Source organism: Misgurnus anguillicaudatus, chromosome 18 (assembly GCF_027580225.2).
Source record: "Misgurnus anguillicaudatus chromosome 18, ASM2758022v2, whole genome shotgun sequence".
In the NCBI taxonomy this organism is placed as follows: domain Eukaryota; kingdom Metazoa; phylum Chordata; class Actinopteri; order Cypriniformes; family Cobitidae; genus Misgurnus; species Misgurnus anguillicaudatus.
The window spans coordinates 15,554,813-15,580,117 of NC_073354.2; the positions used below are offsets into that span (position 1 = coordinate 15,554,813).

Here is a 25,305-nt window from a genome sequence, read left to right on the forward strand (position 1 = left end):
GACACGAGATGCGCCCTATGACGTTGGCGAGGAGATCCCCTTGAACATCGAGGTTTCCTCCTCAAGCACAGTCTGCCTCAGTCAGAGGTTGTAATTATTGACCTAGAAATGGATGTACCGCAGTGATCTAAACCGATACAATGACGTAGAAATCACATTTAGTTTATTAGGTAAATGTATTTATTAAGTAGTCCGATGCACAACTGACAATCTTACTTATTTTTGCACAACTTTGTCTGTCTAAAACCCCGAGTGGTATTTTAGGATAGACAAGTCTTTTAAAGTAGATCTAAATAGTGCTATTTTAATCAATATACAAATTATATAATATAATTAATATTTTTATTTACATAATTGTACCTTGTATTATTGTTGTATACTGTATTGTACACTGTAGACTGTGTGGTTAAAATTCAAACACGGACTGATTATAAACCAACAAATATCATATAAATAATAAAATAATAATAATAATATATAAATAATAAAAATATCAAATAAAAAATAAAAACAATAATATTAATAGCAATTGTTTTGCAAAACTACTAAGAAAAAACCTTTAATGTCGGCGTCTTACATGCCTATTTTAGGTTCATTATCGTGCATGCTATTTTGGAAACCCCTAAATATTCCTTATACAGGAAAATACATAAATAGAAAAGGCTCAGTGTCCCCGGAAATGCGTAACTGAAGGAAACGGATACACGCAACGTAGCGGAAGAAAAATGTATACAATAGCAATTTAGAGATCAATTAAGTTATGAAAAAAAGAGCATTAATTGCCTTTCTTTGTGGTGTATGTTTTATGACATGGCGGATCGTGAGCAGTAGTGCTCTGTGGACCGCTGTCGTTTTACAGGGGCGTGAAGTGTTATTTGACGCGTCAGGCACAAGCAGGTATATTTATGACATTTGCTGAGCTTGACAATATAGCTTCAGTTTAGACATTTACATTTGTGTTATATCGACAGAATAAGCAAACAGGCTGCGTGTAACATTCATATAGCTACATGTAAATACATGTAAAGCGGGCATGTATTTGGGCGCACTGTGATTCTAATGTCATTTAAATGCAGTAAATAACGTTTGACTTTATTTGTCTTGAAGGATACTCTAAGATTAGCACGTTAGCTCCTGAGATACGCTGTGTACTGTTATATGGCTTAATGCGTGCCAGCTAAAACGTGCAGTTTAACGTGTCGTTTCTAACACTCAGAGACTGCTTTGAAGAATGAGTTGATCATTTTAAGGGAATCCAGAGGAGGTTGCAAATATCAAAGGTTGACTGGAAGATGCCAAGAAGAAAACAGCAGAATCCACAGCCTGTGAAATGTAAGCTGCTTTTAGATCCCATATTGACAGATTAACTATTTAAAATGTGTTTTATTTGATCCAGTTGTTTGTTTGTTTTGGTTGATTTTTCTGTCAGAGTACAATCTTAGTCGTGTAACGAGTAATTTGCTCCATTTTAAAAAACTATCAAGTCATACAATAGCCTATATATAGTATCTAACCATACAGGAATTTTGCCAGGCATTTTTGTTACTTGCTACAACCTCCATATGAGCATATATATAATGATTGATAAATAGCAGTTGTTTTTTATTGACATGCATCTTTAGCATGGTTTTTAACCTTTGTTTGTGTTACCAGCCTATATATGCTTTTTGCCATGCCTTTGTCTGACAAGATATATAATAAAACAATACAGTTTTGAAAAGGTATCCTAACCTTATTCACGTAGTGCAAAACTGTAATGTTTCATGATGTAGTAGTTGTACATCTGTTATATTTTTAATATGCAATAATGCTTCTGGGTGTTTTGATCAGGCAAGCCAGGTAGTTACTGTCCTCTGTCCTGATCATTATCAATAAACTAATAACATGGTTAACAAGACATAGCACACAAATGCGATTTGCTAATGTATTAACTGAAAGACAAATCTTACTTGCATAAAACATTACCTATTACAAAAAAGTGGGCGTAATTTGATTTTTAACACAGTAGATGGCAGTAAAATTCCAGTTTGGGACACTAAGAAGTCTGCATAATAGACATTTTGCTCAGTTATGGGTGCTTTTTATCCTGGGGTGATTTTTTATATTAACAAATTAATTTTTAAGATACAAAATTTGATCATAAAACAGATTCATTGTAGTTGTATTTGATTTCAGTGGATTCTGAAGATGGTTTAGGCACGGTACGTCCAGCAAACTTTACCTTTGAGAGTGACTTTCTCCTGGGACAAGAACTTGAGTTCTCCGATCCTGACAATGACAAAATCATAGGCCTTGAAAAGTTTTCAGGTGAGTTAGATAAGCTTCCAAGCCCAATAAACCAACTTGTGGATTGTATGTCTGATTGTTTTTTTTTTTTTTTTGCCTGTCAGATTTGAATTAAGTGATCATTTTGTCAGCAAAAGACTGTTGCTTAGTGTATCACAACATCAGAATACATAATAATTAGGAGTGAATATAATGCATTTATGACTACATTTGTGCTTTTTTTTCACAAAGTAAAATCTCTATAGCCTTTTCTTCTATCTTTTAAGCTCTTTCACCGTCAGCTTTTTTTTTTTTTAATAAGCTGCCAGCCAGCGCAAGCATTTTTATGATTTTAACAAAAGGTTGATGCCTTCCAGAATTTTTTTTACTTTTAATATAAAAACATACAATATATCAAATGAAAGAACAGAACCTCTGCTTTCAAACAACAAAAAAAAATCTCTTATTATTACCTCTCATATATGGGTAGGTTTCTTCAAAAATACGAAATTTTGAGCAAAAAGTAGAGATAATTGCATTTTTGTAAAAACTTTAACTTTTGTTAGAGATTAGATTCAGAGCGGTAATCAAAACATACATGAAGTTTAACTGTATTTGGCATTAGTGGATGCTTCCGTGTTTTATAAGTTGTGTAAGGGGCCAATCACACCAAACGCGTTTATGGCATTTAATGGCGCCTTTTTTGAATGATATTCTATGGGCAGGGAGCGTTTCTGTTTATGCGCGCCGAACGCCTTGCGGTTTTTGCTGCCAGCCACAGCACGTGCTTTTGAAGAAGCGCTGAGAGCGGAAAAGCGCCCGACGTCATTCGCGTCTTCCCATTGTCCAATCGAATGAGGGGAGAGGCGGGCCTTTTGTTGTGGTGAGGGAGGTTTACAGTTGTTTGGATCAACCAGACTCCACTCACTCACTCTCTCCTGCGTGTTTGTGCACCTCTCACCCTCAAACAAGGTCAGAGCATGCGCCCTCTTTTTAAAGTTTCTGCTACAGGGGTGCAAACTTGTCACCTTTCGGTGAAATTCGCCGTTTTTTTATACAAAATAGGTCATTCTTGTGATTCGTCTAGATCCGATGAGTTTTTGAAAATGAGGGGTGAGGGGGGTCTGCGACATGGTAGCAGTAAATGAAATTATGAAAATCATGTCCAGCTATTGTGGTAATGATGTCAAATTACTAGCCAGTTTGGCGGGTTATGTTTTACAATTTATAGCCACCTCATTTGCTGCCGAAGTTTAAGCAGTCTGCAGATTGAGTGCACATACTTAACTTGTAGTATTTTCTCATTTGAGGTTACGCGCCCACGTCACGCTGCTGTGCGCGTGGTCATAAAGCTTAACATTTGTTCACGCACCGCAGTTTTAAGTTAAGTGATTTTAAGCCGTTGACAACAGTGCTATATGCGCTATATACCTGTTTCTGTTTAAGAGGAGGGTGCAAGCCGCGTATCCGCTTATATAAGAGCGCTTGTGTCTTGTCACCTTTTTCACCCCTGATGAGTTTGCACCCCTGTGCTAATATGACAGTTAACAGCAAAAGAGCGCTCACGCTTCAATATTTGTTTGACAAGACAGCTGACTCGGTGGTTGCCTAGCAATATAAAAAGCCGCGTCGCAATGCTCTTTTTTTTAAAAGCAGTGCATCGCACCTTGCGTTTCCAAGCATTTAAATCGCGTTTGGTGTGATTAGCCCCTAAGGGGTTGTGCACACCAAAACTTTTAAACGCGGCTGAAAATGCCTGGAGGACGGCGAATGCCAGCTGATTTTCTGCTGAGTGCCAGCTTTCTTCAGCTAAGCAGTTTGGTAGCTCTGATACGTCAGCAGCGAGACAGTTGGTTGCTGTGATACTTATCCCGCCCCTCCTCCACTGTGATTGGACGGCCGCGTGAGAACTGACATTGACGAGCGGAGCTTTTTACCCAAAGTTTAATATTTTTCAACTCTCGCCAAAACAGTTGAAAAGCTAGAAAACCGCTAGCTGCTGGCTTATTTGAAAAACGCCAGGCTTCCATTGGAAACAATTGAAAACATGCGCCGGCTGCGGGCGTTAAAGCTTTGGTGCGCACGCCCCCTAAGAGCGCCACCTGGTGAATAATAGCGGAATTATGGATTGTCGTAAAAACTCATCATTGGCAGGGAAGCATTTTCTCTTAATTGACAAGATAACTCATGGCGGGGAATGGCGTTAAATTTATCATGAATATTTGTTAGATTCAATTGATTAGGATTAGTCTTCAGGGTTCTTCACTGAAGATGTGTCCAAGCTGCACCTTTAAGGTGTTTCAAATCTTGATACAGTCACTGTTACGAAAATTAACCATGGTTTTACTACACTAACCACATCTTATCAATGGTTTTTGTTGCAAAACCATAGTTATTTTGTGGTTTACAGTTCCAGTGTGGTTTGTTTAGCGGTATCTAGCAGTGAAATTGCGAATTGCAACCAATCTTAATTTGAAAACGCAAAGATAAACTATGGTAGCTGCCACAAGACAAACATGTCGTCGTCCGAGACAATGTAGGGACGAAAGGCACTCTTTAAAACAGTTTGTCTGTTTAAGGCTACTGTAGAAACATGACGTCAACTTCCATATAAATGGGTTCATTGTAGTTGTGCGCAGGTCCTACGGCATAGCTTCGGCATTGTAGGCTATTTTTATTAATATAGTATTTGTATTAAATCTATATTCATTGAGTTGAATCGAGAATCGAGTATAAAAACCTACCCGAGAACCGGAATCGAAAATTGAACCGTGAATCGAAATCGAATCGATTTGATAGCTTGCGAATCAAAATCGAATCGATCTGGAACATCTGTAGCGATACCCAGCCCTTTTTGTTTTGTAAAATGTATGTTTTATAAAAACATACAATACTGCAGAATTATGAAAATAGCTTGTCCCAGTGTTGGCGGTGTTACTGGCAGTCATGGGGGCATATGTATGGACATTATATGCAAAGATTGATGCATAGTTTTATTCCTAAATATTATTATGCAGATGTGGTACATTCTGCCTGTCAGCGAACAGATATACAGATGGGACACGTGAGCTCACTGTCCTAAAAAAATCTCTTTAGTTTTGGCATTTTCACAGAACACACTATTTCAGATCAGGAAAAAAATACACTGTGCAACAACTATATTATATAAGGGTCATCAAGACCACCATCATGGACACATTATAATAAGGAATTTAGTTGCCGTCATCATCATCATCATCTCTTCTCAGGATCTTTATCATAGTTGTCATCATCATCATCATCATCATCATCTCCCCCTCATCATCATCATCATCATCATCATCATCCGAGCCATTATAGTCATCATCATTATCATTAGGCTGGGTAATCATCCACCCGGGGTTTCTGAAACGGCCAATATAAAGGGCCGTTCGGGCTTCAGACATGTTACAGTATGTGCATGAGGACGGAGCTGGAAGGAATTGTTGAGAAAGACAGTGAGCAGAAACACTGCAGCTTTGTGTTTTCTTCCTTTATTTTTATCAAAATCTTTTTCCCATTCTGGATCAGTAGGTAAGTAAGAAGACTGTTGAAATTTTGTGCAGAACATCTATATTTTTTTTGTAACTTTGACCTTTTATGTCTTGGCATTTGTGTGACTGTCTGTGAAATGCAGGCTAACATCTAAATCTAATAATGAGATTTGGAGCATCAAGTTTGATTTTAAAAATTAATTTTACATTGATTTCAGTCTTTGACATGACCTTAAGTTATTTTTAAAGAATTTAATAACTTTACATTATTTAGGATGATTTTATGTAGGAAACTGTAAATCACAAAAATGACTTTAGCTGGGTTTTCACATTTGTTAAAGCCCTATTCAGCTACTATTATAACTGCTATACTAGTGTTACTAAATGCTTTAAATATTACATGTATTAAAATAGTTTCTAAATTGTTGCTGTATGTTTCTGTTGGATTTGACTGCCTGTGCATGATCTCAACCCAGAAAGCATAAACGGCTGCATAATCTAATACAATTTTCTGCTGTGATCCTGTACAGCTGACATCAGCCTGCCTGGCTTTCCCCTCGGAGACGAAGAGAGCTCCCCCTTCAGCCGTCTCAGCATGGAGAGCGACGCCGACGACCTGCGTGCCGCCGAAAGTGAGCACGAGGAGGGGGTTACGGAGCCTTCCTTTCCCTCTTACCTGTCTTGCAGAGGCTGCAGTCAGCTCCTAGAAGACCCTCTGGGACCCAGCATGGACTTGGTGGGTCCCTACTGCATGCGCTGCTGCAAAGGGAGCCTTAATGGCATGGTGGACAGGAAGCTTTGCTCAGGCATAAGCTTGTCAGCCGAGTGCGGAGAGGGAGGGAACGAGAGCGCCGGCGGTGACGATGGTTCGATGAAGCTCCACTCATGCACACTTTGTGGTTTTACATCACGTTATACGAACCACGTTAAGAGGCACATGAAAACGCACAACGGGGAAAAGCCGTACGGCTGTCCGCTTTGCTCTTACGCGTCGGCACAGCTGGTCAACCTGCAGAGGCATTTGCGCATACACACCGGGGAAAAGCCCTATAAGTGCAACCATTGCACATTTGCATGCAGTTCCTTAGGGAACCTAAAGAGGCACCAACGCATGCATACAACTTTAAGCCCTGGTCAGTGTCCCCCTCATCCAATGAGTGGCAACAATCGCCCAGCAGCACTTACGAGAGATAAAGAAGTGGATGGCGTGCCAAACGAAGGTAGGTATGCTTTTGGTTTGTCCATGTGAAAGAAAATCAAAGAGAGTTTTACAGTAAATATCCTTCGATTGCAGATGCAGACTCACGTCCCCATTTGGGAAGAGACGGAAGCTACTTGCCAAGCTTTGAAGGCATCAGGATGGCGCAGCAGTCATCCGCAGGACAGGCTGCTTCCGAACCCCCCATGTTCTTCCCCTTCACCTGCCGACTGTGTGGCATGGCCCTTGATGATGAGGATGGATCCTCAGCCCAAATCTGTGCCAAATGCACACTAGAGATGCTGACTAAGGACACGGCAGGTTGCCCCGCCGAGCGAGGCGACAAGGTCTACACCTGCGCCGCTTGCCCCTTCCTCACCCACTACCCCAACCACCTGGCCCGCCACATGAAGACCCACAGTGGGGAGAAACCATACAAATGCCCGCAATGCGACTACGCCTCCGCTCACTTTGACAACCTGAAGCGGCACCATCGAGTACACACCGGCGAAAAGCCCTACAAGTGCCACCTGTGCGACTACGCCTGCGGGAACCTGGCTAACCTCAAGAGGCACCAGCGGGTGCACTCCGGCGCCAAACCCTTTCAGTGCGCCATCTGCAACTACAGCTGCAACCAGAGCATGAACCTGAAGCGGCACATGTTGCGTCATACGGGGGAAAAGCCCCATAAGTGCCAAGAGTGCGGCTACACCACCGGCCACTGGGACAACTACAAACGACACCAGAAGAAGCACAGCCTCGCCGCCGACGGATGGGTTAAAGTACAGATGCCTGAAAATGAGGAAGAGGTGGAAGATGAAGAAGAGGTGTAGCCTCACTAGACGAGTGTGATAGTACTGTATGAAGATTGTGAGGTTTCATTTTAAAGAGATACAGACTGATGTCCGTAAGATGTTAATGTAACTGCATAAGCTTTGCTGGTTGTTGTTCTTTTGCCTTGTGCCCAGTATTATTTTACCCATATTCTAAAGCTGCTACATAAATGCACAGTTTTAAAGACAGTTAACTGAATGTCTAAATGCCTTTGGAATAAGGCTGTTGTGTTACCCAAACCTCTCTCAGAGCTCTCCAAGCCTGATCTTGGTTTATATATCAGTGCCAAACAGATATTATTGCATCACTGCCATAATAAACATCCTGTTTTTCATTGCATGCCCACTTACTAGATGTTTACTTTGGTAACTTAAGTTTTTATGCACTGTAAAAAATACAAAGTTGGTTCAATTTTGTAAAGTAAGCTGTGGAGGACCACGGGAGTCATGCAAAATGTAATAAAGAACTTCAATATTTAATAACTACCTGGACAATAAAAATAGCAATTAATACATTTGTTTAAAAATTCGTTAATTAATCTAAAAAATAAATAGACAACGTTACAAAAAAATCATTATGTAACATTTTATTAGGCAATAGTGAGATTATAAAATAATATAGAAATTAAATATTAATCCATTAATGGATATTTCAGACTAATATAACAATTTGCAAAAGACGACGTGGAGCACTCAGTGAGTTCATCATTTTAAATTGCATTTGGGAATTCTTGATTAAATAATGGAATTTCAAAGTGTATTTCAAAAAGCGATTTAAAAAGAGAAATAAATTGAACTACAATACAGGTTTGGATTGGGCATTTGGAGGGGCATTTCCGTTTAGCATTTCTGTGTTCATTTTCCAGATATGAAAAGAATAAGAAGAACCATCGGGAGAATGAACACAGAAATGTTGAACGGAAGTGCCCTTTTGAATGCCTGGTTTGGACCTGTATTTGTAGTTCAATTTATAAATCCAGTTATTTGTTTCTCTTTTTGTGTCGCTTTTTTATGTGCATTTTGAAATTCCATTGTTTAATTAAGAATTTGTAAATGCAATTTAGAGTTATGAACTTATTGAGTGTTTTGTGTTGTTTTTGTAAATTGTTGTATTGATTTGAACTATTTATTAATGGATTCATATTTAATTTCTACATTATTTTTATAATCCATTTATAGATTAATTAATGATTTTTTTAAACAAATGAATTCATTGCTATTTTTATTGTCTATAAGTTCTTTATTACATTTTGCATGACTCTTGTGGTCCTCCATAGTAAGCAACCAGGATGCCTTAAAATAAAAAAGTAAGTTACCTTTGCCTTAAAATTTTGAGTTAATTCAACAAAAAATGTGCCAACTAATATTTTTATGTTGCAACCAGGTAACTTACTTTTTAAAGGGACATTTTACAAGACTCTTTAAAGATGTAAAATAAATCTTTGGTGTCCCCAGAGTACATATGTGAAGTGTTCGCTCAAAATACCATATAGATAATTTAATATAGCATGTCAAAATTGCCACTTTGTAGGTGTGAACAAAAATGTGCCATGAGTTTGGGTGTGTCCCTTTAAATGCAAATGAGCTGATCTCTGCACTAAATGGCACTGTTGTGGTTGGATAGTGCAGATTAAGAGGCGATATTATCCCCTTCTGACATCACAAGGGGAGCCACATTTCTATGACCTATTTTTTCTTGCAGAGAATGGTTTACCAAAACTAAGTTACTGGGTTGATATTTTTCACATTTTCTAGGTTGATAAAAGCACGTGGGACCCAATTATAGCACTTGAACATAGAAAAAGTCAGATTTTCATGATATGTCCCCTTTAAAGTTGAACCAACAACCATATTTTTTACAGTGTTTGATATCCGTCATCCTTATTTTCCATCACAGACCTTCTCAATCAAGTTTGGGAAAATGCCTTTACAGAGCACTGTTATTTTATTACGTAATGTTTTAAGCTTTGATCATCTTATGTGGTCTGAATAACTATGGGGGGGGGGGGGGTTGTCTTGTTGTTGTGTGTATTTTATTGAATGTGAAATGCCATGTGTCTGAGTTTACTTGAAGCAAAATGGTGCATAGTGGATGTCTGTATTGAAACATATAGCTTTTATTTTTGTATGTGATCTTATTTTCATCTCTAAGGAATGTTTGGCATGAACTCGTGGCATTACAATAGTTATCATGAAGGATAAACCGTTCAACTATTATGCAGTTAAACTTTCAGGTTGGCAAAAAAGACTGAAGTTTAAGATAGAATCTTATACAGTAGGTGTGTGGTGCTTGAGTTTTTTGTAATTATGCAGTGGTTTCATTAATGCCTTAAATATCTTAAAATAAAACATTTTGTGTTGCCATTTGTAGTTGACTGGACTTCCCCGTCTCATTCATTTTCACAAGTGTGTGTATATGAAGTTACTTGTAGCCCAGCAGGATGTGTTAAGATGCTGGGACAGGCAGTCCTCACACTTCTATAATGAGAGCTGTAATCCTCCTCTCACGCTGCTGAGAACAGCACCGGTAAACATGCAAATGAAGACTGAAGCTCCCAGGCTGACCTGGAGCAAGAGCGAATCTTGCAGTGATCTGGGAAAATCTGAGTTTTTAATCATTTCTCAAATGTGAGAGGTTGTTTTTGTGAAGAGCTTATGCATATTAAAAACATCAATCTGCTTATTCAAATGTGATCATAAAGCTTACTCTGCATTTCATGCAAATTCCTAGCTACAGAAGTGTCTGAGTAAAAAAAACATATATTTGTGTTTATTAAAACATTTTATTTATCATTAAAGGTGGGGTGCACGATTTTTGAGAAACGCTTTGGAAAAGGAAGTCGGTCCGGGTATCAATCAGCAGTAAGGGGCTTGTCTACTAACTGACATTGTTGCCTGGGTTGCGTATGTGTGGGGCAGGTCTATCAAAAGAAGGTTCAGATTCTATTGGGGTAGGGGTGTGTTTGTTAGGTGATTTCAAAGTAGGTCCAACGATCAGCAAAGTTAGCCCGGCCATCTGCGAAGCGAGACAGACTATCGAGAATTCAACTAAGATAATTCAATAAACCATCTTTATTATATTTAGATCACTGTCTCCTGACTGCTGTTCTTCCCTTGATCTCTGTATCTGCCTCATTCGAGCACAGATTTAGTAAATTTTTTGCACAGAGAGGGATCTGGTGAAACTTGACTCTAGTTGGATCTATAAATCTGCAAGCTAGTCTATCAGGACTAAACATCCACATATTTATATACACTAGCGGTTAACAGTTTAAAGGCACCTACATAAATGTTACTTATGATCTGGATGGCATTTAGGGGGACTTCTTTCTTGTGACAACAAAATTCCCATAGCCATGTTATTCCATAGTTTTGATAAGGTTATATAGTTTGTGTTAGTGACTTCAAACTTGTGATTGCTGTTTGTGTCCCCACAATGATAGTAAAAGTCTTAACCACCAACATCGTGAGGACAATTCAAATTGATAATGATATTTATTCAAAATTTTTTGTTTATTTAACCCTTATAAGTCCCTTGAGGTCAATCTTGGGGTCAATCTATTTATGAAATTTGTTTTTTTTTCTAAACACCAGATGACCAAATTCAACACATAACATCTAGATCAATATTTAAAAACTATTTAAATCAATTTTAGATCATAATTTATGTGAATTTTTCATAAAGGCATGGTGTAGTTGAGGAATTGAGTGGTAAACGGGTACAAAAGTACATTATTTCTCCCAAAACACAGCATTAATGTATAGATGGAAAGTAAACAAAAATGTATATATTATTTGTATCATTAAAATTTATTTTTGTAATCACTCTTAATTTCTGGGGTCATTTTTACCCCCACAGAACTCTAGGGGCTAGGGGAAAATAGGGGCTTATAAAGGTTAAATGTGTAACAAATTCAAACAAGTTTCTCTAATGGTTAGGTTTATGGGTTGGGTAGGGCAGTGGTTCTCAACTTTTTTTCTCTTTGCAAAATTCATGACATAAAACCTAAAATTTGAATTAAACGAAACATTTTAAATTACAAAATGCAGTGCTGTTGGTTGGTAGCTATATTTTTCCAAGGTTTGATTACACACAATTTATGATAAAGTAATGCATTTTATAAAATGTCATCAAACTGGAGCCCTCCTCCAAAACGTGATTTTTTTTGGTAACACTTTACTTGAAGGGTTGTTCATAAGACTGACATAACGCCTTTCTAATCATGACATGACACGTCTCATGAACATAAAGGAGATTTTATGCACGTTTATGACAACTGTCATTAAGTGTCATTCATTCAATCATGTCATTTTCAATGCAAAGATGACATTGTTCGAGATGTCTTTGTTGTAGCAACTTAACATTAACCAATAACTTGTCATGACAACTTGACATTACCAAGACAACATAACTGACCACTTTTTAGCAGTGATAAAAATGGAATTTGTAATTAAGTGTTAATACTCTGTCATAGTTTATAACTGCATCATATAAATATTTTTCTTGACCTCAACTACACAAATATAATTTTTTCATTATATGTCATTAAGTGTTAATACTATGTCAATTAGTAGTATAACAGCGTAATTAATATTATAGGTCATAATGTTTTGTTTAAGTGTTTAACAAATAAAATCAATAATTTAATAATAATAATAACACTAATTTAAATTGATAAAATTCTATTTTATTGCATTTGGAGACCAATTCACCTAAAATTTAATGAAAACAGTACAATAATGGGTTAAGCCATACAGCATAGGGTGCATATCGCTGGAAAAACAGTTAATTACATTAAATTAATTAATTAAAACAATTAAATGTTTTGTTAGCTTTTTCTTCTATGTCAGAAAATTTCAGAACCCCCATGTGTAAGGAAGAACAAGTTCTGTTAGTTGTCAGATTTTAATGTATTGTGCACATACATAAAGTTAAGTATAATCTTTTGACGTGTCTGATGCATTTTGTTAAGGTACAATTATTTAACATAGTATTAACACTTACAGACATTTCAATGACAGTTTAATATAATGTTAACCCATAAAGCTAGACCGTTTCTTAAGTTTAATAATTATTCTGCTATGTCATGTTTATGACAGATTTATGACAAGTTATGATGTATTGGTTTATGTAAAGTTTTCATAACAAAGACAATTCAAACAATGCCATCTTGGCGTTAAAATTGACATAATTGAACAAATGATACTTAATGACAGTTGTCATAAACGTGCACAAAATCTCCTTCATGTTCATGACACGCGTCATGTCAGTCTTACGAACACCCCATCAAGTAAAGTGTTACCTTCAAACAAACTTCTGTCATGTTGTCATTATGGGGTATTATTGGTAGAATTTTGAGGAAAATAATAAACTTTTGGTCAATTTTGTAAAAAGTGAAGCGCTGAGAAAACTTTCCTGATGAACTGTGTATACAATCACATACATGAAATACTCCTAATTCAGATACAAAAAACACCTCACACCATGAATGGCATTGTTTGGCACCTACATTTATTGAAACCCTAATTTCCATCCTTTCATTCAACATGACTGTGAGGATTCAAAAATAAAACAAATCATACTGATGAGCTTTAAGTGAGATGTACAAGTTTAAGAGAATATACAGTATACCCTTTAAATTCTCAAAATTACAAATTACAGTCATTAGTTCAAAAATAAATCAGTCCCCCTCATAGCACATTAGCAATAGAGCGACCTCTGAATTAAACACATCCTGGAGGAAATGTACATGTCTGCAAAATGAAAGATTCGGGTATTCAATATATGACTATCAATGCAGTCAAATCCCCAGCATACAACTATTTTCCAGGCACCACATTATCACAGTCTTCTGAGATGATTGCCACAATGTATTTAGTAAATACAAAATGTATGAGAAAAATGACTGGAATGATGTTTTACAAAATAAAGCATACATAAAGTGTACTAAAACCATCAATGAAATTTAGATTTGTAAACACTTCTTTCTTAACAATTTTGTAAACCATGATAAATGTTAGTCGTTGATTATATTTGATCTTGGTTGTAATATACTAAAGATAATACAGATTAGTAAATACTTTTTTTTTAATTGCATGTACATTTAAAAAGTGACATTACCATGAATTTATTTCTTGTGCAAAATGCTTTAGTGAGCTATCATTTTGGCATTTATGAGAAACCTTTTCGATATACTGGTTCGAACAGACAAACACAAAAATGAAATGACAAACCGACGAACCATCCAAGCCATTCGACCTTTCTTAATACTGTGCAAAATACACTGGTTCAGCTGGTGCGGCGAGCCTACCGAACCGAACAAACGGGCAAGATCCAGGACACAGCTTCCAGGCCCCTTGTCCCCGGTGCTACATTTACTTTCATTTGAGAAGTTGATTTTGATCTGTAAGGCGATTGAATCAGTGTAAGGCAGAAAAAAGCAGGCCACTATCAGAAGACTGATTTTTATATACTTACAGCACAGGCGCCATAATGAATATGCAACAGGCATCACGTCAAGTTAGCGATTTCAGAGCAAAAGAGAATCACATAATGATCCTTTCACGCAAAAGGTTGATAATCGGCAAACGTTGGCACATCGCACAGTATAAAGCAAACCGTGTATTTATTAAATAATATTCTCCATACATTTTAAAAGGGAGTATAAACACAATTTGTTGGTATGGATCTGACTCAAATATGCAATTGCAGTCACGAGCAAGAGGAAAATAAGGTGGAATTAGATTTCACGCCTGCATGATGATGAGATACAAGAGGAAAAGCACAGTTTTGTGTCTCTAGTAAGGAAGTACGATTTAATGGAGCCTGTTGGCAGAAAGAACCTTCATCACAGCCTACATGTTACATCTCTTTTTGATGCAACAACTTGCTCTGAGGCAACTTTGTAATCCTGGATTAATTTAAATGTTGACCCAATTATGTCTTTTAGAAAAGTCTTGAATTCAAGACTAAAGTTTTGACAGCGAAAAGTGTTTATGCATGGCTATTTCTGACACTATTAACAGAGCTGTAATGTTTGAAAAATATGTTTTTTTCATAGAGGAAAATTACAATACTGCAGAACTGGCCGTCTGCTAAACTACGAAACTGATTTTATCGCTCCTTCCTTCAGTCTATAATGGTGGCTCTATCACAGGTCATCGTCCCCGATTCCTTCAAAGGCGTAGTTTCCATGGAAATCATTGCCGCTGATATCACTCGCCGAGTTGGAAGAACTGAGTCCTCTCAGGGAAACAGATGACAGCTTGGTCTGAACGAAACAAGAGTTCAGGGTATAACAAACAGTACAGGGCACGGTATATTACACTGTAAAGCCGACTTTTGCTGTACACGACAAATGATGGCAGATAAACCGGAAGTCATTTATTCTCCACGGAAAGTCGCAAAGTGGCTGCTTGGGGAGCTGACCATCTGCGAATTAACTAATAATTAAAGGAACAGTATGTAGGATTGTGGCCAAAACTGGTATTGCAATCACAAAACTTGTGGCTAAAACTGGTACTGCAATCACACAACTGGTGGCTAATACACAAAATGACAACATGAACAGCAGTTGAGGGCTGCAACTCCACTTTTTAAATGACAATATCCTGGTCATACCACTGTTGTCAGTGATATAAGTATTTGAAATGAAAATGATTTTTTAATGTCTAGTGACATATCAGGGCCATTTTATGATTAATTGATAGAAATTTCTTACATACTGTTCCTTTAATTTAAAAAAAAAATTGGTGCAACCGGAAGTGATGTATTTCAGTGTATTTCAATTAAACACAGTGTGCGAGGTATAAATTATTAATAATTTTAACATTTAAATCATTAAAAAAAGATTGATTACTGATAAGTAATACATTATTAATTTAATATGTATACTTTATTATTTTAATTCTGTCTCCATACGTTTTCTCCAAAAAATATTGGCAGTCTTTGTTATTTATGCATAGCTGTTTATTGTTTCATTCATTTGCATTTATTTATTTATTCCACTATGGTAAATATTCGAATGAAGCCTCTCTCCCAAGTTTCGATTAAACTGAAACTTCATTACGACTGGCACTAGGGGGCGAATTCCAACAGTCGTGTCCGAAAGTCGAGTACAGTGGAAAGGCGGCTGAAGTCATTTATTCCCTACGGAGAGTCGCAAAGGGGCTGCCGACCATCTGTGTATGAGTAATTTTCGGATCCAATTTGAGCTTTGGATGCATCAAAAAGTTTTTACTTGTGTGACTACACCGCATGTGACACGCTGACGTATTTCAGGGGTATTCCAATCAAAACACAGTGTTCAAGGTTAAAATTATTAATACATTTTTATTTGTAGCACTTGAATCCTTACTGATAATAATTATACGTATCATTTATTTTAATTTATTTAAATTTTTAGGGCCTTTTATGCTTTTATTTGGATAGTGTTGTAGTAGAGAGAGTTGACAGGAAAGTGTTGGGTGGAGATAGAGGAGCAGGATCGGCAAAGGACCACAGAGACGGGAATCGAACTCAGGTCGCACTATCGGCGCCGACATACTTATCATTTTTCATGTTTACGCAAGGAATAATTGACGATGGGCCGTTGAATTATTAGAAAAAGAATGCACACACGAGGTGGGAATGCGGCCATGACACGAAGCGGAGTGGACGTTACACCTGGGGTGTGCATTATTTTTCAATAATTAAATGACCCAGAGTCAATTATTCCGCTTATACGGTTACTATACCTCAAGACATCGATCACATGATAGATTTAAAGGGATTCGTTCGGTTTTTGTAAATCGCTATTGTGAGTAGGACTATTTCTTCTGTGTCTCATCCAACGGCTCTTTTGCTTGTTCCAAAACTTCATTTTAAAGCTGCAATGGAGGTTTGAGCCGTTGATAGCATTCTAACGCAGTTATTAATGAAGTTATTTGAATGAGAGAGAGAGAGCGACAGTGACACAGAGAGAAAAAAAAGAAAGAGGGTGAGCGAGCAAGCGAGAGAGAGAGAGAGAGTGTGAACAAGGCTCTCTCTGTGCGTCTCTAAACAGTGCTGTTATTGCCTCCGAAAATCGTCTGTCATGTTGTTTATGTTAGTCCGATGTTACAGTTAACTATGCGAAGTTATATGGAACTGTAATGTGGTCAAGAGAGCTGCCTGGAACTACGTTCGCCGTGCGTTTCCCAAAAAATAATTGCACACCTCAGAATGTTTATCAGCCAGTCAGATTCAAGCATTCAACGGACCCGAAGTATAAGGTATTATTAATTTGCATTCATTTATTTATTCCACTATGGTGAATATTCGTAGATTAAAAGCTCTTGCGCTGGGATACAAATTTACGATTAAACTGAAAATTCATCACGACTGCCACTAGGGGGCGAACTCCAAATGTCGTGTACAATGGAAAGGTGGCTTTAGTTCATGTGAAACTAGTTTTAATAATAATACTCACAGAAAGTTTGACTACTTGTTCACGTGGGGGATCAGGAGAATCCTAAAGAACAAAAGAGTGCGCAAAATTAAATAGCATGTTAATAATCTACATGCATAAATAAAAAAAGCACGTCCATGTGTATTGCAAAAGCTTCGTGCCCACCAGTAATGGAGGAGATTTTACAGCCTGCTGACTATCAGATCGATGCACAGTGCCGTTCAGTCGCTTCTTCTGCATCTGCTGGAAACACGAAACATTCAGCAATGTGCAAAAATAAAAAACTCATAAAATGTGAGCTATGCAATAATAACAGTGCCGTATGCTGTAGTCTCTACATCAGCAAAGAGAGAGAAAAATAGATTCAGTCTGCTATTCTAACATCAAATGGCTTTAATATCCGGCATTTAGCAACTATTTAGGTGTCCTTGGCAATTCGATGTTAATTACTACAGCAAACAGATTCATTTGAGACTCTTACATGATACAAACTCAAACACATACTGAAACATTTCCACAGATATTTGACATGTAGTTGTAGGAGGATAAACACAGATGGGCCGACCTTTTTAATGCTCCCGCCAGATTTCTTCACCATAAGCTCATCTACCATAGATTGAAGACAGATGCTCATCATGATAGCCTGCGAAAACCAAAAGATCTGTTAGTGATTTTCAACGTGTGGATTGTAAACAGCCGGGACAAAATGATGCAAATATTTCAATTCAAAGAAACTTTATTTAACATATCAACATTGAAAGCAAGGAGATCATGCAGAAAGATGCATCTTAACAACTTGCTCACTCTTGCCAATACAAATACAATATCTGTGTTCTTCTCATGTTGTTTATGTGCCAATCTTCTCTTTTGTTGGGCTTATGCAGATCATGGGATCAGTTTTGTTGTTTACTACAAATCTGGTGATGTCATCCCTTCATGTTCACCAAAATTAAAACCAGTTGGGTCATGTTGGCAAAGCACTAGCCTGTTGACTGGTGATGGTGACCCACTGCAGACGGTCTTTGCTCATCAAGTATTCGAAGGCCAGTTCTAGTTTCACATCACATTTAGTGGAACTGCTCGGGTTGGTGGTACCGTTCGCCACAGGCACCTGCTGCATAGTCATGGCGGGTTATTACAAACACTATCACCATACTCATTGTAATTTATGTAAAAGCAATTACACGTGCCATTTCTAAAATCCCCAATTAAACCTCAATCAGTCATCATTACCTCTTCTAGAAATGTCATCTATATTATAATCACACAGCATTTTGAGCCCAACACATAAAACCGACAACTTCTTCACAGAAACCCTGTCAGTGACATTAGTGGGATTATAGACAGCCATGACATTGCTACACAGACCCAGTGTGCTTAACGCCAGAAACCGCTCGCTGGAGACAGCTCGGTTATTCTGGGACAGAGACCAAGCCAAGACCACTGAAGAGCGTAGCAGAGGCAACTTCCTCAAAAATGAAAGTCCAGCTTACACACACAGCTGTTTGCCTGAAAATATGCATGGTTCCTGTAACTCAACCCCTGAGCAAAGGTCATGGGATTGATCACAGAGAATACACATACTGGGAAAAAATGTATAAAGTGAATGCATTGTAAGTCACTTTGGATAAACACATATACAAACGTGTTTATATTCTCCTTAGAAATGATTTGGATCTAGTTAGTGTGACATTGGTTTATCTGTCTGCCCTTAGATAGAGTAAACGTTCCTGGTTTTGGCACATTTAATATTATATTAAAGGAGCGGTGAATCAAATACTCAATTTTAACTAGATAATTTGTTATATAAGAGGTCATCATACTTAAATGAACATCCTGCAAGTTTCAGAACTGAAAATGTCTGCGCTACTGAAATATAACCGTTTTTGGCACCAAGCCAGTACAAAAGCCGAGTGAGGAATTCAGAGAAATATGACATCAAAAGAGAATTAAAGCACCTCCCCGAATCCAAATACAACGACCACTTTTGTAGCCCCGCCCATAGCTTCGCGTGACATACGTGTGTCTCAACAATCAGTAAATGTGTCTTTAAAGATTGCCAAATGTAACCAAAATGACTTTTAACATTTTTTCTGAAAGACTTTTATTTTGACGCCGTGATCTGTTATGATAGAGTAACCATGGAAACGGGAGTTTTCGGTTGTGGAAGAACCGTCTATGGGAAGAACACAGATGCTAACGGAAACTCAGAACATAACATTAGGAATGCGTGGATAAAGTTTGTAAAGAAGTTCCAGCTCGCGTGGGGAGTGTTTGTTTACTTTGTGTACTGCGGATTCATTTGTAAAGAAGTCGATGCTGGATTTGCAGAGAGAGACTGTGATTAAAAGCACCACTAATATTGGATCTGACAAAAATGACACAGCAGTATACACAGTAAACATTTAACTTTTTTTAAGTTAATGCGTTTCACTATTGCTTCGTTAGAAGAGATCGCTTGATATGTCTGTTGTAACATCCGTGTTTAAACACATATGTTTGACGGTTTTAATTTACTAAAAACATTAAAGATTAATAAAGGTACAACACTTAACAATACGATTGTAATATAACGATAGAAATATACAAAGTTAGTGATAAGGAAGAACTTACCAGCCGCAATTTAGATTCTAAAGCCCGCTTACTGTGTTGTATACGGTAATTTTAGGCAAGTTGCGTTTGAACGGTCCAACACTCAACAAAGCTTTTTATCATATAACTGTGGTATGTAACGTTACGTGTATCTAAGAGCAACCTCACAAGCACAATAGAAATATACAAAGTTATTGATAAGGATTTATTAGCCGCGGATTAGATTCTGATGCGCGCTTACTGTGTGGTTTACGGTAATTTAGTCACGTCGAGTTTAAAGTTTTGTTTCTACTTTACGTATTGTTTAAGGGTGTCACGATTTCGATTTTAAATCAAAATCGATCGAAATTAAGTCACAACCTCGAACTTCGAATTAAAAAATGGGATCGTCGATGCTGCCACACCCCCATGTCACGTCCGGTCGGCTTGCCAAGCGGGGAAAAATAAACTCTCAGAAGTGCCTTTAAAAACATCCATCCAGCGGAACGCGATTTATATTTTAAACACGAGGGATGTATTGCTACAACTCCTTGAAATGCATATCATAAACAGGATTACTACCTAGTGATCAGCCTTCGGACAGAGCGCAGCTCTCTGCACGTGCACGAGAGAGCCACCAAGATGCAGCGGGTTATATTAAACAAAAGGTATAGTTTGCCTCAGCTCGCATGAAACGCATAAAACTGAACAAATACGTAAGGATTATAACTTTAGTTTATGTTTAGACTTTGGACAGATGCGAGAGCGCGTGCACGTGAGACAGAGAGAAGCGCAGCTGCTTATGACGCACCGGTTTTAGTTCAGATAATAGGAGTCCAAGACGCGCGCACTAAGTCTATCTGCGTGCAAGAAGGAATTCTCTCTCTACAAGCTCTCTCGCCTAAAGTAAAGCCCACAAACCCCCATGCGAGGAAAAGCATGCAATGTGCACGTTAATGTGAAACTATAATAATAATAATAATGGCAAATAATTTTTTGTCTTAAAAAATTCATTTAAAATCGAGAATCGAATTGAATCGTGACATCAGAATCGAAAAAGTAATCGAATCGAGGATTTGGAGAATCGTGACACCCCTAGTATTGTTATTTACATGTATAATCTTTAGCACCCAGAATATTTTGTGGGTCAAACATATATGTGTTCGGCTGCTATTTTTACACTTTAATGTTTTTAAAACATTTCCCCACATGTAACGACAGGGAATGAAGCTGTCCAATCATAGCAGTGGGCGTTACGTCCAGGTCTTCAATGCGGCCCGCCCCTTCAAACGAAGCTTTTCTCCAGAGAGTCACTAATCCATGTTACAAAATAGCCTATTACTTATTGCTTTTGATGTTTTCGAATGTAAAATCATCATAAGTAGACATCAGACCATAGTATAAAACAATAAAATCGACAAATTCACCGCCCCTTAAATGGAATCATTTCATTTCGTTTAGAATGATAACACATTAATGATTGCAGAAAGCTGTGAAGACAGGAATTACTTCACAATTTCTTTTTGGCCAGTTTGGTTTCAGTTGAACTTCTCGTTTTAGGCACAGAAATAGAGTCAAACCAGACAAACCTGAAGGCACAGTCATAGTAAGATTCTTACCAGAGACACAAAAGGGATTTTTTCTATATCCTCTTTTTATTTAAGTTTTAATGTAACGTCACACACTGGAGGGGCAAGAGAGCGCTATCTGCCATTGTCAGCAGGTTACGAAATTAGTGATTTCATTTGTTTAGTCTAAATACTCAATAGTTGTTGTGCAATAAAATGATTAACCAACTAACCCAAGCCTTGGCTATGTTTCTACAGAATGCCGTTAAAGAAGAAAAAAAAACAAGAAAGGATAAATTTTGTGTCATAAACATATGTGAGAGGTAAACAATGGCAACCATCAATATACACTCGTATTGACAGTGACCACTTCAACAAAGGTAACCTCCTGTAAACACTGGATATATGAATCATTGCATTATTAGCAATAAATCATATCTATTATAATACAATGCAATATTATATAATATTCATATAAATATAATCCTGGTGGCAGCGTAAGGCGGAAAATTTCCACAAAATAGATGCAAACATAACCAAAGTGGCAGGAATCTGGCGTTTTTTAGTGACTACAATATCGGGTGCTGTGTATAGATCACAAGTGCCTAAAACTTGTAGTTTGTATCTGAATTTTCCTTCTGTTAAGAGGTGATTTAAATATTCGTGGCTGGAAACAGACAGAAAATTGACTGGCATGTGCTGCATCTCTATGGAAAGCCCAATGAAACTGTTGCTTTCTGGCCCGCCAACAGGATATTTTTTCATGTGGGTGACGTGACCGAAAACTATCAAGTGCAGAGTGATAAATAATTCGGTATGCCCATATTTATCTACCTATCCACCCATCCAGCCACCTTTCTATCCATCTACCTACCAGTGACGGCTAGTGACTTCTTTTTTTGAAGCGCACGATGCGAAGTTCGTCACAACATGTATGTAGCTTGTCATGAGTGTTGTTCGTCATTTCAAAATGTGTGTTCTGCGCTTTGAGAGATTGTGTGTGCATCACGTGTCCTGCCAAAATAAGTGCCTGCTGCCTTGAACTTTTGCCAGATACTCGCATAATCTCATGCGTAATCAGAGTTTACTGTTAAGTGAGTGTCTTGCGTGTATTAAGGGAACGTGAGCGTGCGTCTCTTTTATCATAAACGGTTTTGACGTGTCTGCAGCAGGCACTTATTTTGACAAAACACGTGATGCACACAAGATCTCTCCACACTCAGGACACATATTTTGGAAAAGGGAACCACACACGTGACAATCCGAACACTTATTTTGGATTAGCGCATCCTCGGAAAAGCAGTCACGAGCCGCCACTGCTACCTACCTTTCCATCAATCTATCCATTCATCAATTTAACTATGTCTATCCATACATCTGTCCATCCATTCATCCTCGATTTTTTCAAAATATGGGCACTCTAAGGATGTGTTTATTTTTACAAATTTGTGTTATGCTATTTAACCCATTAGATACATTTTACCTATTATGTGCCATTTTACACATTATGGGGTGGTTTCCCAGACAGGGATTATCTTAAGCCAGGTCTAGGCCTTGGTTTAAAAAGGAAATATAACTACTTTTAAGGGGGACAGAGAATGAAAAACCATTTTTACCTTGTCTTTGTTGAATAATGTTAGTCTACCCGCATTCACGAACATACAAAAGGTGCTAAACATGCTAAACATCTCAGTCTCATAGAAATTCCTCTTTTAGAAATGTCAGCCAGAAAACGGCCCAATCTGAAAAACTGATGCTTATGACATCACAGGCATCCACTGCCCCTCCACTTTAAAATAATTGGCTACAAATTTTGAGTGGCAGCAAAGTCAGCCAATCAGTAATGAGAATGCAAGTTAAACCAGTAGGGGGAGCCAAATAGGTGCAAAACCACTTGCTTAAAATCCCCCACCCTAATAGAGCTATCTGAGAGAGGTTTTTAGGAAGCTTCTAAGGCATTACAGACCCAAACAAAAAATTTTTGGTCTACATGTCACATCACAGAACAAGGATAAATACTCCGTTCAATCATTCTATGTCACCTTTAACAAACATGCCTTACTAAAAACATTACTTGTGTGCATCTTGATGCAAAACAAAGGGCACTGATGTATTTTAAGATGTGTTAATGAAAGTTGTTTTCAGTTTGGACAGCTCTTACATTTATTTTAGTCTAGGACTAATCTAATCCCTGTCCGGGAAATCGCCTCATTGTGTTGTTTTTAACACATCCGTTTTAAAGTGTAGATAAAAACAACATTACGTTTACCTCACAAGCTCTAATATTTTCCTTAACTATTTACTCACATACTTGAGGGACACCGTTGTTTTTTCAACTAAGCCAAGTATGAACACTATGGGACGGTTTCCCGGACAGGGTTTGTCCTAGTCCCAGACTAAATGCCTGTTTGATCGGTCTCAACTGAAACACATTTTGCACTGACATACCTTAACTAGGCCTGTCACGATAACAAATTTTGCTAGACGATAAATTGCCTCAGAATTTATCGCGATAGACGATAACATTGATGCTCCGGGACCATTATAATAATGCAGATACACCTTTTCAAAGATCTATAAACTTTTATTTCTAAACAATAAGTAATACTGGAACTGGAAGACATTTTAAATATCCACAAGAAATGAACAAAATAACAGGATGATTGCGTTTTAGGTGCATATGCATGTTTGTCGTGTTGCCACTTTTAAGTGCTACGTTTTTACCACAAATGCGACATAACGGCTCGTTCAGGTTTAGTGGTTCACCTCGGTCATTATGTTTAAATCCAAAGTACTCCCACACTGCAGCTGTAGCGTTTGGTTTTGAAACTTGGCTGTTTACACTTGGTATTGAGATGTGTTTTTGATCAGATCACAAGTGGACGAGAGAGACACATCACGTTTACACCTGGTATTTAAATCCGTCTCTTCTGTTCACCTTCGACCGCTTCTGTCCTGAATACTGTGAGGGGGTGGTCTGTCGAGACGGCGGGCGAGTCTCTCCGCTGTCATTTAAACGCCAGCTGGAGTAATTATGAGTTTATATGGACCCAAACTAATATTATGTCCACTGCTTGTTTAGCAAGTAAACATGCTGCACAGTATTTTCTACATGTATATGTTAGAGCTTTCTCTGAATTTTCAGCACAATTAATGAAATAAGATCGCGCAACTTTCACACGCTTGCAAAATGAAACTGCGGAGATCACCCGCTTTAGTTTATCAATGAAAGGCTAAAAATAGCACTGTTCACCTTGTGTCAAAAAAGACGTAAAACATTGTGATCCGATCGATGAATACGCATGTTAATGACAAGTGTAAACAGCCTCTAGTAAATCCATCTTTTTCTCCAACTCTCGTCTCAACTAGTGTTTTCTCCTGCTACACTCCTCACGCGGCGCTCATCCTCCTCAGTACGCCTACTGTGATAGGCTACGCCAGGTGTCCCCCCTCCCCACACAGATCATGCGACTGACAAATGACTGACGAGGGTTCACTCCTTGTCACTCGTTGCACGGAGCGGTCATCCAGTCTCTTTGGTAGAGAGAGAGAGAGACAAGGAAAACAAACAAGCATGCAAATGTGAATTATCGCGGCCTAAAAAAATGATCGAGCTCATTTTATTTACCGTGCGATTAATCGATTTATCGCGACAGGCCTAACCTTAACATATATCAGTGCCATTGTTTTGTCTCAAGATGCACACCAGTAATGTTTTTTGTAAGCTATGTTTGCTTAAATGTCCTAATATAACCAAGGCCCAGTCATGGATTAATCTAAACCATGTTGGGAAACCGACCCTATATGATTTTTGCCATATCTTGTCCATTTGACCGTAATTTTGTAAATCATACATTATTTTTGCATCATAGGGTAAATTTGTGTATGCATGTGAAAGGTTGATATTAACCATTAGCTTATAGATGGTTT

The 25,305-nt window shown here is 37.8% G+C and overlaps 2 protein-coding genes across 4 annotated transcripts in view; one reads left to right on the forward strand and one right to left on the reverse strand.

The window, feature by feature from the left end:
* The first annotated feature begins 670 nt into the window (after positions 1 to 670).
* On the forward strand, positions 671 to 8,154 carry znf513a (zinc finger protein 513a). 2 transcript variants are annotated; one of them, XM_055185452.2, is made up of 5 exons: positions 671 to 897; positions 1,217 to 1,332; positions 2,176 to 2,307; positions 6,308 to 6,997; positions 7,072 to 8,154. In XM_055185452.2, exons 2-5 carry the CDS (start codon positions 1,293 to 1,295, stop codon positions 7,806 to 7,808), a joined length of 1,599 nt encoding a protein of 532 aa, XP_055041427.2. In that variant the 5' UTR covers positions 671 to 897; positions 1,217 to 1,292; the 3' UTR covers positions 7,809 to 8,154. The 2 variants fall into 2 exon arrangements, with proteins under 2 accessions (XP_055041427.2, XP_055041428.1); XM_055185453.2 differs by lacking the exons at positions 671 to 897; positions 1,217 to 1,332; positions 2,176 to 2,307 and adding an exon at positions 5,527 to 5,817.
* Positions 8,155 to 13,298: 5,144 nt separating this feature from the next.
* snx17 (sorting nexin 17) overlaps positions 13,299 to 25,305 on the reverse strand; it is a 33,440-nt gene continuing 21,433 nt past the window's right edge. The window contains exons 11-15 of one of the 2 annotated variants that reach the window (XM_073855939.1): positions 18,222 to 18,350; positions 17,802 to 17,879; positions 17,402 to 17,479; positions 17,258 to 17,299; positions 13,299 to 15,079 (exon numbers count right to left, since the gene is read on the reverse strand). In XM_073855939.1, the coding sequence (XP_073712040.1) occupies positions 14,960 to 15,079; positions 17,258 to 17,299; positions 17,402 to 17,479; positions 17,802 to 17,879; positions 18,222 to 18,350 (447 nt within the window). In that variant the 3' untranslated portion in view covers positions 13,299 to 14,959. The remainder of the gene's footprint in view (positions 15,080 to 17,257; positions 17,300 to 17,401; positions 17,480 to 17,801; positions 17,880 to 18,221; positions 18,351 to 25,305) is intronic. The other variant, XM_073855940.1, reaches the window with a different exon arrangement.